This window comes from Lynx canadensis, chromosome B1 (assembly GCF_007474595.2).
Source record: "Lynx canadensis isolate LIC74 chromosome B1, mLynCan4.pri.v2, whole genome shotgun sequence".
NCBI classification, from domain to species: domain Eukaryota; kingdom Metazoa; phylum Chordata; class Mammalia; order Carnivora; family Felidae; genus Lynx; species Lynx canadensis.
Genome location: NC_044306.2, coordinates 165,851,547 through 165,869,336, shown reverse-complemented (window position 1 = coordinate 165,869,336; position 17,790 = coordinate 165,851,547). Strand labels below are relative to the sequence as shown.

The 17,790-nt window shown below is 37.1% G+C and overlaps 1 protein-coding gene across 5 annotated transcripts in view; it reads right to left on the bottom strand.

Moving 5' to 3' along the window:
• CORIN (corin, serine peptidase) overlaps nucleotides 1-17,790 on the bottom strand; it is a 260,054-nt gene that overhangs the window by 190,370 nt on the left and 51,894 nt on the right. For 4 of the 5 annotated variants that reach the window (XM_030313921.1, XM_030313922.1, XM_030313924.1 and 1 more), the window contains exon 3: nucleotides 16,042-16,242. The exons of the other annotated variant lie outside the window; for it this stretch is intronic. In XM_030313921.1, coding sequence (XP_030169781.1) covers nucleotides 16,042-16,242 — 201 coding nt within the window. The remainder of the gene's footprint in view (nucleotides 1-16,041; nucleotides 16,243-17,790) is intronic. 5 annotated transcript variants of the gene reach the window in all.

Sequence of the window (17,790 nt, the reverse complement as noted above, 5' to 3'; positions counted from 1 at the left end):
AAATTTGCGAGGTTGAGTAGCACTGGCTATGGTACTTATTTATTACCATAAAAATCAGAAACCTGGGGCTTATTGCTTTGCTTGCTCACAAACATAGAGGAAAATAAGAGTATTCCTTGTATTTTAAAGTTTGAAAAAAAAATGAAAGTCTGTACCTTGGATGCAGAAAGGAACTAAGAAAGAAAATGATGTATTTTAAGTTAAATCAGATTATTGAATTATTTTGATTTTGGAACGTTACACTATATATCTGTTGCCTGTATTTCCATATCCTATGTAAACTTTAATTCAATCCCTACTATTAGAAGATGTGGAAAACAACCTATGTAACTAGCAATGAAATGAGGCAAGCATAAGTAGAAATCTATTTTAAATTATTATTGTATTTGCTGATATAGTCAATAAATATTAATAGTGCCTACGTAATAGAGCTTTCATGTAATCAAGTATATAGCATAATACTGAGCACACAATAAATTTGACATTATTTTGCTAGTCTTTTTTTCTTTCAAAAGATATATTGTATATTACTTAACATAATATGAATATATATAATGTTGCAATGCATCACAATGCTCTGTATATATGCAAAGTATATTATTTAGTCTACTTATTCGCTCACTAACCTATCTTGAACATTTCCACATATCAGTATGTATTCTTCCACAACATTGTTTTTAATGGTTGCACATTTATTCATACAATGAATCAAAAGGAAGGGATGGGGAGAAGAACAAAAGACTGATTAAAAACCCATTAAAAAATATAACCCAGTGGGGCGCCTGGGTGGCGCAGTCGGTTAAGCGTCCGACTTCAGCCAGGTCACGATCTCGCAGTCCGTGAGTTCGAGCCCCGCGTCGGGCTCTGGGCTGATGGCTCAGAGCCTGGAGCCTGTTTCCGATTCTGTGTCTCCCTCTCTCTCTGCCCCTCCCCCGTTCATGCTCTGTCTCTCTCTGTCCCAAAAATAAATAAACGTTGAAAAAAAAAATTAAAAAAAAAATATAACCCAGAAACAAACAAACAAACCCAAAATCTTTATAAATGCTATGTATTATAAGAAAACACTAAGGAAAGAGTTTAATAAAACAACAGCTCAAATGATCCAATTAAAAAATAGGCAGGAGATGTGAACAGACATTTATTCCCCCCCCCCCCAAAAAAAGACATGCAGATGACCAACAGATACATGAAAAGATGCTCATCATCACTTACCATCAGGGAAATGCTAATCAAAACTACAGTGAGATATCACCTCACACATGCAGAATGGCTAAAATCAACAACACAAGACACAACAGGTGCTGGTGAAGATGTGGAGAAAAAGGAACCCTTGTTCACTGTTGTTGGGGAAGACAAACTGGTGTGGCCACTGTGGAAAACAGTATGGAGCCTCCTCAAAAAGTTAAAAATAGAACCACCCTATGATCCAGCAATAATGTTACTGGGTATTTACCCAAAGAATACAAAAACACTAATTCAAAAGCACACATACACCGTTGTGTTTTATAGCAGCATTATTTATAGTAGCCAACATATGGAACTAGCCCAAGTGTCTATCAACTGATGAATGGATAAAGAAGATGGGATACACACACACACACACACACACACACACACACTTGAATACTACTCATGCATTAAAAAGAATAAAATCTCGCCATTTGCAAGGACATGGATGGAGCTACTGAGTATAAGGCTAAACAAAAAACATCAGTGAGAGAAAGACAAATACCATATGATTTCACTTATGTGTGAAATTTAAGAAACAAAACAAATGAGCAAAGGGAAAAAAGAAAGAGATAGAGAGACAAACCAAAACCAAAACAAAACAAACAAAAAAAGGCTCTTAATTATGAGTACAAACTGATGGTTACCAGAGGGGTGTGCTAGGTTAATTAGGTGATGGGGATTAAGGAGGGCACTTGTCATGATGATCACAGAGTGATGTATGGAATTGTTGCATTACTATATTGTATGCTGGAAACTAACATAACACAATATGTAAACTAACTGGAATTAAAACAAATATATATATATATTTATTTTAATATATATATATATATATACATGCATAAAATATATGTTTACCAAAAAAAAAAAATACAGCTCAAAGACAAAAGAAAAAATTGTAATAAAAGAAAACTAAGAAAATTGTGGCTATAAGACTAATAATAGTAATTTAACACTGAAAATGTTTACAAGTAACAAATCAAAATTGACGAGTCTTAGGATAATCACTATAAGCACATTTAAGAAGATGCACATGTAAGGAAAACAGCAAGTCAACAAAAAATATCCTTCTAAATCCAAGAACCCAGAAGTGGAAGAGAAAAGTCCTGAAAATGTTAGTGAGAAAAATTTTTCCTGAGGCCCCTGGATGGCCCAGTCAAGCATCTGACCTTGGCTCAGGTCATGATCTCACAGTTTGTGAGTTCGGCCCGTGTCAGGCTCCATGCTGACAGATCAGAGTCTGGAGCCTGCTTTGGATTCTCTGTCTCCTTCTCTCTCTGCCCTGCCCCTTCTTGTGCTCTGTATCTCTTTCTCTCAAAAATAAACATCTTTAAAAAATATAACAAATAAAAGAAAATTTTTTCCTGAAATGAAGGAATAAATGAATCTGCATATGAAAAAGGCAACCATATTTCGTTATGACATCAGAATGATGGACATCAAGATACAAACAGTTTAAGTTAATAAACTTAATAGAAGAATTCTTCAAGAACTTTGTCAGGAAGTAAGGACCAAATTTGTTCATTGTCCTTGAGTTGTCACTTCTTTCGCTTTATGTTGAACAGAGACAACTATTACGTATTAAAAAAAAAATTTTTTTTACATTTACTTATTTTTGAAAGACAGAGAGAGACAGAGCACTAGTCGGGGAGGGATAGAGAGAGAGGGAGACACAGAATCTGAAGCAGGCTCCAGTCTCTGAGCTGTCAGCACAGACCCCGACGCGGGGCTTGAACTCACAAATTGTGAGATCATGACCTGAGCCGAAGTCATAGGCTCAACTGACTGAGCCACCCAGGTGCCCCAACTATTATGTATTTTCAAAGAAGGAAAAAATATTTTCCTTTTCAATTCAAAATTAAGATTACAGTGTTTTACTTATTTTTGTATCTGTATCTCTTTTCTCTTATGTTGAAAATGTTGGTTCCTGACAACATGAATGTAAATACTTACTCGCTTTCTCCTGTAATGTGCAAACAACACTTTCAAAATAACAACCCCAATATAACAATAAGACTGCCTAATGGAAACTTGAAATGAATTAAAGATTTAAATATAACACCTAAAACCATAAAATTCCTAAAAGAAAACAGGAGAGGGGGGAGCTTCCAAACATTGATCTTGGCAATGGTTTTTTTGATAAGATACCAAAAGTACAGGCAACAAAAGCTAAGTAAATAGGTGGAACCACATAAAACTAAAAAACTTGAAAATGCAACCTCTGAACTGAAAAATCATTTGTAAATCATTATCCAATCAGTGGTTAATAGTCAAAATATATAAGGAACTCACACAACTTGGTAGCAAAAAAACAAATAATCCTAATTTGAAAATGGGCAAAGGACCTGAATAGATAGTTTCCCAAAAAAGACATACAAACTGCCAAAAATAATATGAAAAGATGCTCAACATCTCTAATCATCAAGAAATGCCAATCAAAACCACAATGAAATATCACTTCACACCTGTTAGGATAGCTATTATCAAAAAGACAAGAGATAACAAGTGTTGATGAGGATGTAGAGAAGGGAGAACCCTTGAACAGTGTTGATGGGAATGTAAATTGGTGCAGCCACTGTGAAAAACAGCGTGGAGATTCCACACAAAAATAAAAATAGAACTACCATATGACCCAGACATGCCACTTCTGGGAAAGCACAATTTCTTTTTTATCTGCAAAAAAAAATAAGAACACCAATTCACAAAGATACATGCACCCCGTGTTCACTGCAGCATGATTTACAACAGCCAAGACATGAACAACATCAACGCCCATTGATGGATGAATGGATAAAGAAAATGTAATGGAATATCATTTGGTCATAAGAAGAAATCCAGTCAATTGCAACAACATGGATAAACCCAGAGAAAGACAAATAATGCATGGTATCATTTATATGCGGAATCTTAAAAAAAAAAAAGGGATTTCACTGAAACAGAGAACAGACTTGTGATTGCTAGGGGCTGAGGGGAAATAGACAGGTGTAGATCAAATGGTACAAATTTTCAGTCACAAGATCAATAAGCTCTGAGGATCTAATGTACAACAGGGTGACTATAGTTAATGACACTGTGTGATAGACTTGAATTTGCTGAGAGTAGAAGTGTTCTCAGCACTCACATACAAAGAGTTAACTACATGAAATCATGGATGCATCAATTACCTTGATCTCGGCAAACATGTCAAAATGTATATGTATATCAAATCATCACATTTTCCACTGAAAATATATGCAATTATATTGGTCAATTTTTCCTCAGTAAAGTTGGGAGGAAAACAATACTACTTGTCGAAGTTTAAGCTTTCTTTGCAATTCTTTAGGTGCTTAGAGTACATCCACTAGGGATGAACAATCAAAATATTCTAAGTTCAGTGGAGATAATTCGTTTATTTTAGACAGTCAAGTCACTAACTTGATATACAGTTAGATAACTTGTTGCCTTGTTTTCAATTTTTAATGAATTTCTTCCTTTGGTATAATTGTTCATTAAGTAAGTCGTTTACCTGATTCTAAATCAAAGCTACATGAATGGTACATATGAACATGTCTTATTTGCATCTCTGTCACTTCCTTCCTGCCTCTCTTCACCAATAAGAAACATTTTTATTAGTTTCTGGTGTATCCTCTGTTTATTTTTTTTTTTAATTTTTTTTTTCAACGTTTATTTATTTTTGGGACGGAGACAGACAGAGCATGAACGGGGGAGGGGCAGAGAGAGAGGGAGACACAGAATCGGAAACAGGCTCCAGGCTCTGAGCCATCAGTCCAGAGCCCGACGCGGGGCTCGAACTCACGGACCGCGAGATCGTGACCTGGCTGAAGTCGGACGTTTAACCGACTGCGCCACCCAGGCGCCCCTCCTCTGTTTATTTTTTAATGTAAATAAATAATTTCCCCTTTCCATTTATCACACAAAAGGTGACATTTTATACACTGTTTTGCACCTTGACTTACTGATTCACTATTTAGTCCAGAAATCATTATGTATATAATATATTATACATTATATATACATAATATATATATATGTGTGTAGCATTCTACCTCATTATCTTCCCAGATGTATCTTACACTATTACTTGGCTAAACTATGTTTTGTTTTGTTTTTAACAGTTCCCTCCTAATGGACATTTAGAGTATTTCCATTCTTTTGTAATTGCAAATAATGTCAAAGCATCCAGGTTTTTGAGGGATATTCTTTTTAGAATTAAAGAAATTTTCTTTCTTTTTTACTGTCAAATTTTAACAAATGTGTTTGCTTCAGCAATTGAGATGATCAATAAAAGAAATCTACTGTATTAATTAAATCTGGAGACATACGAATAAAGTGTCTAATACTAAGCCATCCTTGCATTTTTATAAAGCCTGTTTTGTTAAGATGCAATATATTTTTTGGTATTAATAGATTTGGTTGCTGATATTCTATTTAATAGCTTCACATTTTACAAGTGAGATTTGCATTAGTCTACCCAGGCTGTTATAACAGAATGCCATAGACTGGGTGGCTTAAAGAACAGAAATTTATTTTTCTCACAGTTCTGGAACTGGAAGTCTAAGATCAAGGTGACAGCATGGTGTGTTTCTAATGAAACCTCTCCCCTTGGGTTACAGAGGATGTCTTCTGGCTGTGTGTTCACATGACCTCTTTTTGGGGTGAAAACAGAGAGAGGGAGAGCAAGTTTTCCTCTGCCTCTTCTTATAAGGGCACTAATCCCATCATGATGGTCCCCCCTCATGACCTGCTTTAGCCCTAATTACCTCCCAAAGTCCCCATCTCCAAGTGCCATCACACTGGGTGTCAGAGCTTCAACATACGGATTTTAGAGGGATACAAACATTCAGTCCATAACATTCCACCCTTGCCCCTCCCGAAATCATGTCCTTCTTAACGCAAAATATATTTATTCTATCCCCAAAGCCCTAAAAGTCTTAAGTCAATCCAGCATCAACTCCAAAGTCTAAAGTCCAAAGTCTTATCTAAATACTATCCACATCAGATATGGGTGGGACTCAAGGTACAGTTCATCCTGAGGCAAAATTCCTCTCCAGCTGTGAAACTGAAAACGGACTTGTTATGTGCTTCCAAAATGCAATGGTGGGACAGGCATAAGATAGACATCTCCATTTCCAAAGGGAGAAACAGGAAACAAGGAAGGGGTGGCCGGTCCTCACCTGAACACTGACAGAACTTGATGTGTCCCCACACATTACTTGCTTCACTGCATCTCATGATTGGCTATAACATGGCCATTTGGCCAATCCCCGAACTCTAAAACTAGCAGAGACTTTTGATTTAAAGTGTCCATTTCTGGGGCGCCTGGGTGGCTCAGTCGGTTAAGCATCCGACTTCGGCTCAAGTCACGATCTCACAGTTCATGAGTTTGAGCCCCGCGTTGGGTTCTGTGCTGACAGCTCAGAGCCTGGAGCCTGTTTCAGATTCTGTGTCTCCCTCTCTCTGACCCTCCCCCATTCATGCTCTGTCTCTCTCTGTCTCAAAAATAAATAAACGTTAAAAAAAAAAGTGTCCATTTCTTTTTCATGGCAGCACTCTCGTATTATTTATGTTTAAACTTTTCTGTTGACTTTAAAGGATACATAATATGGTAACATACTGTGGCTTAATAGCCATCGAGTTAACATAAATCAGTTTCTTAATGTATATCCATTGTCAGAACACATTTCTAAACATACAACCAAAGCAGAAACAAACTCTCTGAGCTGATTACTTAATAAACAATGAAATTTGAAAAGAAATTTCAAGAAGGGAATTGTATAATTCTAGACCTCCCACTTCCTGAGGTGATCAAATTCTCAGTAGTACCTATAAAAGCAAGGTTGGCCTTCCCATAAAATTGAAAACTATTGTTCAATTTATCTAAGATAATTACATGATAAATAAGTTTTTAAATTTAATAATGAAACAGTATAATCTCACCAAAAATTAAAATTCCAGGTCAAACCTTTAAACTAAAATTTACCTTTATAATTATAAATAAAACTTTATTGTTTGGGAAAATGTATTTCTTACAGCATGTAAGTGGTATGAATTAGAAACCTTATCTTTTAAAGAAATAAGAAGAATTGAAATAGACCATGTTTTCCTCTGTCATTGAAACTCCTATAGAATTTCTCAGGTTGTAAATATGTTCATTATCTTAAGGCAGTGACCAGGCAGCAGCTACGACTTGGGGACAGGATTTCTATCTGACTCACCCTTATAGTCTGCACAGCCAAACCCCAGAGCATGGCACCCAATAAACAGTTGCTGATGAATAAATGGTGCTTCCCAGAATATCCTAAACTCTCAGAAATTGAGACACCTCATAAAGCCTGGAAGAGTACGTACACATCAGAGTGAATTCACACCAATTAACATAATTATAAACAAGTACAAGTTTTATCAATTCAAACACCACATACAAATATTAGATTAATGATGCAGTGGAGAAAAATATAAGCATAAAATATGTTAACAATAAAAGACAAGGAGTGGTTTATATCAAATGTAAATTGGTACAAAGCTTTTGGCTTACAAAACTCATTATCATATTCATTTCAACTACAAGTGAAAAGACATATTCTCCAAAGGCATAAATAACAGCAAACAGATTCCCACTGATGGTTTTTCTTTTTTTGCTTTCAACACAGAATTGTACAAAGACCAAAAACCTAAGACAGTCAGCAAATTGAATGATTCAGGCAGAAGAATATACACAATGCCAATTTTCTTTCAGAACCAGAGAGTAGAATAATTTACACAGTTGTTTTTGTTTGTTTGTTTGTTTGTTTAGTTTTATCTGAGAATTTGTCTTTTAAAAGATGATTTGTAACCTTGAATTGTTATTGGGACTGTGATTGTAATGCAGTATTACCTTGTTATTATTATTTTTTTCTTTATACAGATCAAAGATATTGGGCTGTTCTTTCAGAAAAGGAAATTGATAATAAATCTGGAGAGGAAAATTTTGAGCCACGGGCCTTTGACAGAACTACCTAAACTCTGACTCGCTTACTTTAGTAATGTGTTACAGGAACATGCTTTTGGGGGAATATGTCACCTGTGGAATGTGGGGGAATATGTCACCTGTGGAAGGATTCCTTTTGGAAAGAAGGTCAGAAAGTCTTATCCAGAGATCTTTGAGAAGGGAAGACTGGGACTGTAGTCAAAGGAGAGTGAGCCAGTCACCAATCCATTACCCCTTTCAAAAGCCTACCTCTGCAAGTTTGCTCTCTCTGGGAGAGACCCAATACTTCCCAGTCATCCAAAGATGAAATGAGGAGAAAAAAGGAAGAGTGGGGGGAAAAAAAGAGAGTCCAGTGTTACATTCAAATTTCCTTTCTCTCTCTCCCAAGAAGTGTGCCGGTCTTCACTAGAATGCTACCATGCGAACTGGAAGAACATGAAGCAATTATTCAAATGCTTTGCTGGCTCTTGCTTAGATGTTGATGCTAGCCAGAAGCCCATGTCTGAATCTCATAAGTATTCTTTAAGCCTGAAGAATATGATTAATATACAGTGGAGGGAAACCAACTGGACGTGAACATTGGTGTGGAACACTGGGGGTTAGCTGAGTACATAAGCGATGGTGTCCAGGATCATGACTGTGTTACGGAAACTGGTCTGGATCACCCAGCAGAAGAACCAAGTGGCACTCAGAGATCTTGGAAGGCAGGAGGTTTATTTTACACCGGGGGGCTCAGAGGAGATCGTTCTCCAGAGGACTGAGCCCAGGGCAGAGATCGTTCTCCAGAGGTCTGAGTGCAGGGCATCAACAGAGGGGACAATTTATAGTCTGTTACTTCCGCATTCCTCATTAGTAGTAATTTGGTGCTCACGGCAAGCAGGGTGGGAAGAAGAACCCGGAAACGGAAGTCTTTAGGCAGGGACTGAAATTCCCCTATCAGTCCTGTCGGCCATTTTATAACAGATTTTTCCCTATCAACTACAGTAAATTTTGTAGTAGCAAATTCCTAATGAAGCAGCTTAAACAGGCCTTCAACTCTCTTAGCTACCAAAAACTACTTTTTTCATCTGGAATATGTGTCCTTACTCATAATTCAAAGACCCCAAAAGTGCCTACACATAGAATTTTTACTGTCTATGAAGAATCTGATTTGGAGAAAAATAGCATTTCTATTTCCATTAATCTCCTACTGAAATTGAGCATACTTAAATTATCAATGCAGGTAACAAATGTAGGAGAACAAATTAAAAGTTATATCTGGTATTTTCATATCAACCTGGAGTTATTCTAGACACTTCAAATTATTATTTATGCTCACCCCTGTTATAAAATTATAGTTATTGGCCTATAGCTAGATACCATCGTTTAATGCATTAATAGACACGTGAATTACTGTACCATGAATTTGTATTTCTAATATTTTGGTAACTGAATTGTAATAAAATTGCCTTCCTTTGTGATTCTGTGTAATTTTTTTTAAGCACCAAAACAATACTCTGAGAAGGTACCCAGAGGCCTCATCAGATTTCAGAAGGAGCCCTGGGCACAAAAAATTTAAGAAGCTCTGCCATAGGGTTAGGGTGGGGGTGGGGTCAAAAAAGAAGAAGAAGAAGAAAAAGAAGAAGAAGCAGCTTTGCCCTAGAGCATCGCTGCTTTTTCTGGGGATGTGACACAAACAGCTAGCATTCTGTCACCCTAAAGCAGTATTTTGCAAGCTGAAAATTGTATAGGCATTTTTACGGGAAGAAAGTTATGCAAGTATATATACAATTAGATATAAACCACTTTATGCCTATAGATCTAACACCACTACAAAATTAGTATGTATAAATTAAATTGAAACAAAACTACAAAACTAATGAAATTTAAGTTAATTACATTAATGAATAATATTAACATTATTCTCTGAAAAGCATGGTGCTGAGGCACAAGTTTCTTCTGTCTTTAGGACACTTATACTACAATGTATTCCAGCTGAGTAAGTGGGTCACCATTTTTCTCCATCTGAGTTGTCCTGAAGGTGCCCTTTGCACAAGAAGCTGGTATGAACTTTAGTTCTGCAATTGAGAAGAATATCAAGTCTGCCTCTGTTCCTTTCTTGATGCGTGGCAAATGTCTAAGCAATGCAGCTTAGCAGCAACATAAATCATAAATAGAAGCTCAAATACAGGCATCAAAAGTCCATGTAAATACTTGTTATAAGATGGTTATCCAGGTTATCGAGATCAGGCTTACATTAGCTATTTTATATTGTCGTTGAAATGAAAGCATAGACTTAAATTGTTACAGAGAATTCTTGGATCCCCAGAATACATCTGAGGTCTCTCAGACCCCAGATAGAGAAGTACTATCCAACAACAACAGAGGAATGCTAAGGATACAATTCTCAGATGCATTTAATCCATTCACTCATCTACATTTACACATGTAAGAACAGATAAGCACAGATTCCTACTCCAAACAGCACAATAATCCACAGTCAGCAATCTACAGAGGTGTGTATCTTACTCTGAGGACAGCAGAACTGAGTTTTGAAAAATATAATAAAGACATCTAGGGTTCTATTGTTAATAGTATTAGAAACCGTCGGGATAAAAGAAAGATTTCTAATGTCTAATTACACTCCCTCTCCCAAGTACTCCCTTGGATAGTTGCCTGATGAATAGTACTCGTGGCAAAACTTCAAAAGATGCTCTCTAATCCTCTTAGCCTCATATTCTTGCAGAACTCATTTTCAAGCTAATAGAAATACTATGTAACAAACAGAAAACCAGGAAGAAAGAATAACCTTAGGGTTTTTGATTGGTATATAAGCTTTCTACACTCAGCAAATTTTGAGCATGTGGTTAGGGCACTTTTGGTACAAAGTTATCAGTGCTAATAAATCTCTGCTTTTTAGACAGCTTCACTGTTCTGATCCAAGTCATTTTATATTCAGAAGACTCTATATAGTTCCTTGAAGAAAAAAAAAAAAGTAAACATAAGGTGAATGTCCACTGTTAGGAGAATCGTTGAAATAAAGTATGGCCTAATGACAATATGGACTGCTATTCAGTCATTGTAATAATGAATTAAAGCTAAATTGTTGTCTTGGAGACATTTACTCAAAATATTCTTGAATGAAGAAAACATTTTATGTAATAAATGTGATACCATTTTTTGAAAAACAATGACAAGAAAACCTGTACGTATGTTATTCTATATACAGGTACGTATGTTATTCTATATACAGGTATGTGCATATATGTTTGTGTATGATTATATGAGCATGGGGAAAACTATAAAATCATATACACTAAGTAGTCAACATGGGTTAACCATGGGCAGATTGGGGGTAATATAATGCAAAAGGAAGGAGAGGGAATGAAGAGATTTATGCAAAAAAAAAAAGAAAAAGAAAAAGAAAAATACTTCCATTTAAGCATAATATGTATAATATGAACATAGTTGTGCATTATAAAAAAGAAGAAAACAAGCTCCCAATGTAGGAGGAGATGAAAAACAAGCACTAGAGTAGATAAGGAAGATAAAAATGATTGAGGGGTAGGAAGGAATTCCCGAACAGCACAGTAAGATCCTCCAGAAATATGCTCCTATGTAAAAGCAGTGAAAACACTGGAAAAAAAAATTATCAGAATCAAATTTCTCAAAACTTTGGAATTTAACCAAAGGCTTGCATCAATTAGAGGAACATTTATTCAAGAAAAATGACTGAACCATAGTGAGAACTCTGAGCTTTGTAGCATTTCATCTTGCCCTATTTCCATCACCATCTCCTCAGTTTTGCGGTAACCTTGAAAACCAATGGCTTTGCATTTATTGCAAAAACCTGCAACTGAGGGGGGAGGCAATGGAGAAGAAAGAATGGGTTTGAAGCTATCCAAAAAGCCGTCCCCAGAAAACTGTCATTATTCAACCTGTCTGGAAGATCCCTGGAAGAATCCATTCTCAGAGCTTCTCCTTACTTGACCTGACTCAGAACTTTTTGTTGTTGTTGTTTCTGACTCAGAACTGTCTATATGCAAACAGCCCTATCCCCAGGGCACTTGTCAAAAACAATGTGTGGCGATTGCTAAACTTCACAGCTACCTAAGGCAAAGATGCCCTTGGAAATAAGAGGCTGACCCAAAACACTTAAAAAGGAAAAACTGGAGAATAAGATAGCCAAAGGGGCCTTAGAATGGCTCTGATATATTCTCTGGGACCTAGAAGGCCAGACTGTGCACATATTCAAGAAAGCTATGAGGAGCCAGTCCCAAAGCCACATAATTATTATATAATGCTGTTTATATGAAGTGTTCAGAATAGGCAAATCCATAAAGACGGAAAGTGTAGGAGTTTTGAACACAGGATGGGAGAATGGGGAAATGAGGAACAGTGGATACAACATTTCTTTTTTCTTTTCTTTTTTTTTTTTTAAATGTTCATCCATTTTTGAGAGAGAGAGCGCGCGCACATGCACATGAGTGGGGGAGGGGCAGAAAGAGAGACACACAATCTGAAGCAGGCTCCAGGCTCTGAACTGTCAGCACAGAGCCTGAGGCAGGGCTCGAACTCACAGACTGTGAGATCTGAGCCGAAGTCAGATGGCCAAGAGAGCCACCCAGGTGCCCCCAACACTTTTTGCATGGAGGAAAATGTTCTAAAATTAGATAGTTGTGGTGGTTGCACAACTCTGTGAATGCATTCTTAAAATCTTGTATTTTACGTATTAGAGGGTGAATTTTATAGTAGGTGGATAATAACTCAAAAAGTGTTCTTTTGATTAAAGTGAATGATAGATATGATGCATTCTCATCTGATGCAGAGATTTCGGATCTGGTTATCAAATAACATGATGAGAAAAAGGAACATCTTAAGCTTTTAGCACAGTACCCCACTCTTTTGTCACTTCAATTCCTGATCAGTTTCCAGGTTATTCCATTGGCCACCATATTATTTTTAACCCAAATGCTGTTGGTTGGTCAAAGAGTTTTTTTTTTTTTTCTTTCCTTAAAAGTCAGTTTATGCTTCAATACGTATACAAGGAGAAAAGGTGAAAATACAAAAGGCAACCTAGAAAAATGCCTTGCTAAAATATAACATGCGAGCTATCAACCTTTTCCCTTTCCGTATCACAGCTGGGTTTCAAAATGCAGCTCATGGAAGTCCAGCAGTAACAGATGTCACATAAAACCTACTTTATACATTTACAAAGCTCTGTCACACAGTGTCATACAGGGAGGATTCTGATTAAGACTTTACAAACTAAGGTATTCTATGCTTTGGCTTGATATTAAGGATGCCCAGGGGCAAATGTGTTAAGGAGAGGCTACTTCCTGGTACCTTTTGCCAGAAGGTTAGTCCTCTGTTAGTTTCCTACCCAGGATATTTGGATGGAACAGAATGTCTGGCTACTGTATTTTTGGACTGAAGTGGACTTAAATAGCTTTTACATATGCCAGGAATTTAAAATGACATTTTAATTAGAGAACAATTTTTTCAGAGGGACAAAAGCAAATTTTCTCCTAGGTGTTAGTAGTGATACAAGGCACTACATGATGCTTTAAATAAAACTGGTTAAGTAACTACTAAGTGCAGAAGTGTGATCAGACATTATTAATGAGAAGTGATAAAGCAGATATTAAAAATTGGAAATGTCTGCAGTTTGTTTACTTATTCATTCAATAAATATTTTCTTGTGCACTGGCTATACAGCGGCAAACAAAACAGACGACTCTCCTGGAGCTTAAAATTTGCTCTGCTCCTGCAATGAAAGCAATAAGACTAAATGAAGAAGCATGCAAAACTTGAAAGAGCACTGGTCTACAAGTCCCAGGATCTGAATTCCAATTTCATGCCTATCACGTACTAGACAAGCAATTTGGGATATGTCAGCTAAGCCTCAGTTCCATAACTTGAAATGGTATGTGTCGCCTGTCCTGCATACGTCATCAGTTAATTATATATAAGGAGAAAAGAATTTAACTATGTCCTAAAAATGACCAAAAGCTCTACAATCACAGGCTAGCAGTATTACTGAAATGTATGAAAAACTATCGAATCCCTTGCAAAGAACAATTTTAGTTAAGATAGTGTATCGAAGGTCTATGTGGTTAGCAGTAAAGCTCAATGCTGTCAAGTACATGAACAACACGGAATGACATATATTCAAAGGTGTTGACCTTTCTCCATTTAACCGTGCTAATTTCACCTGGATTTCCTTTACATGTCAAATTACATTCCTAGTCTCACGCAATGTTCCAGTCATAGGAAGAGAAAACGAGTCGAACAGACCTCCATCAAGCTTCCAAACTGAGTAACAAATACCATATGTTTCTTTACTCTTCACAGTATGTGTTTGCCACTTCTACTTGAATCTTAACAAATGACAAAACTTTCAAAAGAGAGAAAAATCCACTTAGCAAAAGAAAATAACAACCGCTATAATTGCAAACACATTAATGGGACTGAGCTTTTGCTTAAATTACCTCTGCACTTCTGATGAGAAACACTGTCCTTAAGAAAAATGAAGGGCTTAAAACATGACGAAAACATTAAAAACTTCAAAGTAAAACTCATGAGGAAAGCAAATTTTACTTGTCATACTTTGGGTTTGCAGTTATTACCGTCAGGTAATAAACACAAATCCGTATTAATCACTGGTAAACACCAAGCATCAGAAACAGTTAATATGTAGGTGCTGTGTGAAACAATGGAATCCAAACAGTCTGTCTCTTTGGGTCTAGAGCAATAGAATAACCCTACTTTTCTTCAGACACTGTCAAATATATACCATGATCGCTAAAATTTAGCTTCCTCCTTCCCTTCCTGGCTCAGAATGAAAATCAATACTCTGTCCTACACCTAGGATGTGATTCCCTAGGGTTTTCATGAAAGAGGGAGGAACAAACAAGGAAATGACCCCAGATGGATGAGTTTTGTATAATTTTCAATCACATGACCTTGTTTGGGGAAGCAGAAAATAAGAATGAAGACAACTATAGAGAAAGTTCTTACAGTGACTGCGCTCTGATTATGTTTGCCAGAGCTGACTGGATCAGAGCTGAGGCTCTCAGGCGCTTGCCCCCAACTCTAATCCCACCAGCAATCTGGAAGCTTAGTGACCTTACTAAAAACTTGAGGGATATTGAGGAATAAAATCATGTTCCACAGCATACCGTCTGCCACTATCTACCTGGATGCATCTCCACACTTTCTGTCCTCTCTCTCTCCCAGCTCTTGTTCTGGAATAGCTGGCATTGGTCCTCAAGCAGGGTTTCATACACACCATTTTCCTTAAGGTGTGATTGTCAGTCATCAACACATAAAATAAATTGCACAGCCAATAAAGGGGGGAGAAGAGGGAAGTAAGGAAAGAAGAACGCGTGAGCACTTCAAAAGTAAATGGGGGGGGGATAGTTCCCATTAAATCATTGACATTCTATTATAGAACCGAGATCCTTCCCACAAGGCACCAATAACAAAATAAGTAACTTCACTTACATATTCATTTATCTATCTCAAAACAAGTAACTTCAAAACTTCGAAACAGAAGCACAAACTTTCAGAGATGAACCACCATAAAAATCACTACCATTCTATCGGGGCAAGCAGTGTGCCTCAGAAATGTTGAATGACATTCATACATTTTCCTTTCCCACCCTTATCCCTCCCTATCTGGATGGCCGAGCTGATGGCATTTCATGCTTAGGAACAGAACCCTCAGTTAGGGTTGCTGGGTAAGTGAGTGCAATGTGGCCTCTGTGGCCAGTTCGTGGTCACACTTGGTTGCCACACTTAAAATCCACCTGTAGGTTCTACAAACATTAAAGGGCATGGGTATTCAGTACCTTCAGACTTACTTGTGTGCCTGTGATTCTGGTTCCCTGGGAGAGAAGCATCCGTGGTCCAGGCTGGAACGTGCTGGTTGGGATGCGTGGCAGACGTCACAGTGCTCTTGTTACAAATCGTATTTGTAAGAACAATATCAGACACTGGGACTTCACCATCGGTGACCAAAGGTTCAGTCCCATTTGATTTAAAATAGGCTTTTTTTACTGTTCCTGAAAGACAAAAAAAAAAAAAAAAAAAAAAAAAAAAAAAATTCTGATACATAACTAGAAGTGTTTATTTTTAAATTTTTTTTTTTTAACGTTTATTTATTTTTGGGACAGAGAGAGACAGAGCATGAACGGGGGAGGGGCAGAGAGAGAGGGAGACACAGAATCGGAAACAGGCTCCAGGCTCTGAGCCATCAGCCCAGAGCCTGACGCGGGGCTCGAACTCACGCACCGCAAGATCGTGACCTGGCTGAAGTCGGACGCTTAACCGACTGCGCCACCCAGGCGCCCCTAGAAGTGTTTATTTTTAAAAACATATTGAGAAAATTCTCGAACTACTTTCCCAGGTCTCATTCTATCCTGGCTAACCCAAAGAGGAAGATGATGGCTCACAAAACTACCCACTTCATTGGAACAACCAAGAGAGTTTCTTTTCTACCACAAATAACCTAATCCTGTGAAGAAACCACTGCTTTCTCAAAAGCTTCAGGCATAGAAACTGAGCCTCCCATCTAGGGTTCCTGGTGCCCAAAGAATGCAGGGCAATTCCATTTCGCCTGAGACTCACAACAAATAAATGAAATGTGGTGAATCTTGGTCTTTCCTTCTGGCTTTCTCAGTTTCTCAATTTCATCCACCATTTTATGCTACTTAGTACCCAGGACACAAGCTCTTCATATCTCTATATCTGCCGCCAAAGGACAACAGTGCCTGCTTAGGTTCAGCCTTTATTTCTCCACATTTTCCACTAAGTTTCAGTGACCTGCGCATAACAAATAAATAAAAATGATAGGGCTCATATATTTACCAAGCCTAGATCGGAAAACCCGCTAAAAAGCAAACTCTAATTCTAGAAAAACTAAGAGAAGGAACTAAATTACCTTCATCTTTGACCAGAACTATAAATATGACTATAAGATACAGGCATTAAAACTAGGATTATCAACTGGTCACTTTCTCAAGGTATTCATTCATCGACAAAATAGTCAAACCTAAGATTACTGGAAATCACCTCACTTTGGCTTTAGGCCGAAACTCCTGAAAACCTTGAAAGAGATCATGTATTTTTAACTTAGTAAAAATAGACAACAGATTGTTTCCAGAATATAGCACTGCAATTGAGTATGTCACTAAAATAAACATATGTGATATTGATTCATTATAGAAATACCCAAGGGAGATTTTTTTTTCTAGAAGAATTTACGGCGAATGCTCTAATTGGCTCTCACTTTTCCAAACAGTCCACGGACCATTAAAAATAAAAGAAATATAAATAAAATGTTTAATATCAGTCTATGGAAAAAATTTCCCTACATGTGCTTGACACTTGGAAAACATTAACTACAAATCAAAATAGAAAAGCAGCTGTTTTCTAGCTAACTAAGGTCAACAGTTTCATCTGCCAAAGGATTCTAAATAAAACGTCAGAGCATAAAAACTCAATCGTGACCATGTGGTGCAGGTAACATACTCTCCAAACTGTCTGTATGATTATGAGTAAGTATTAAATGCAGTAAGTAAAATGAAAGACTTTATGTAATTGTTTTTTAT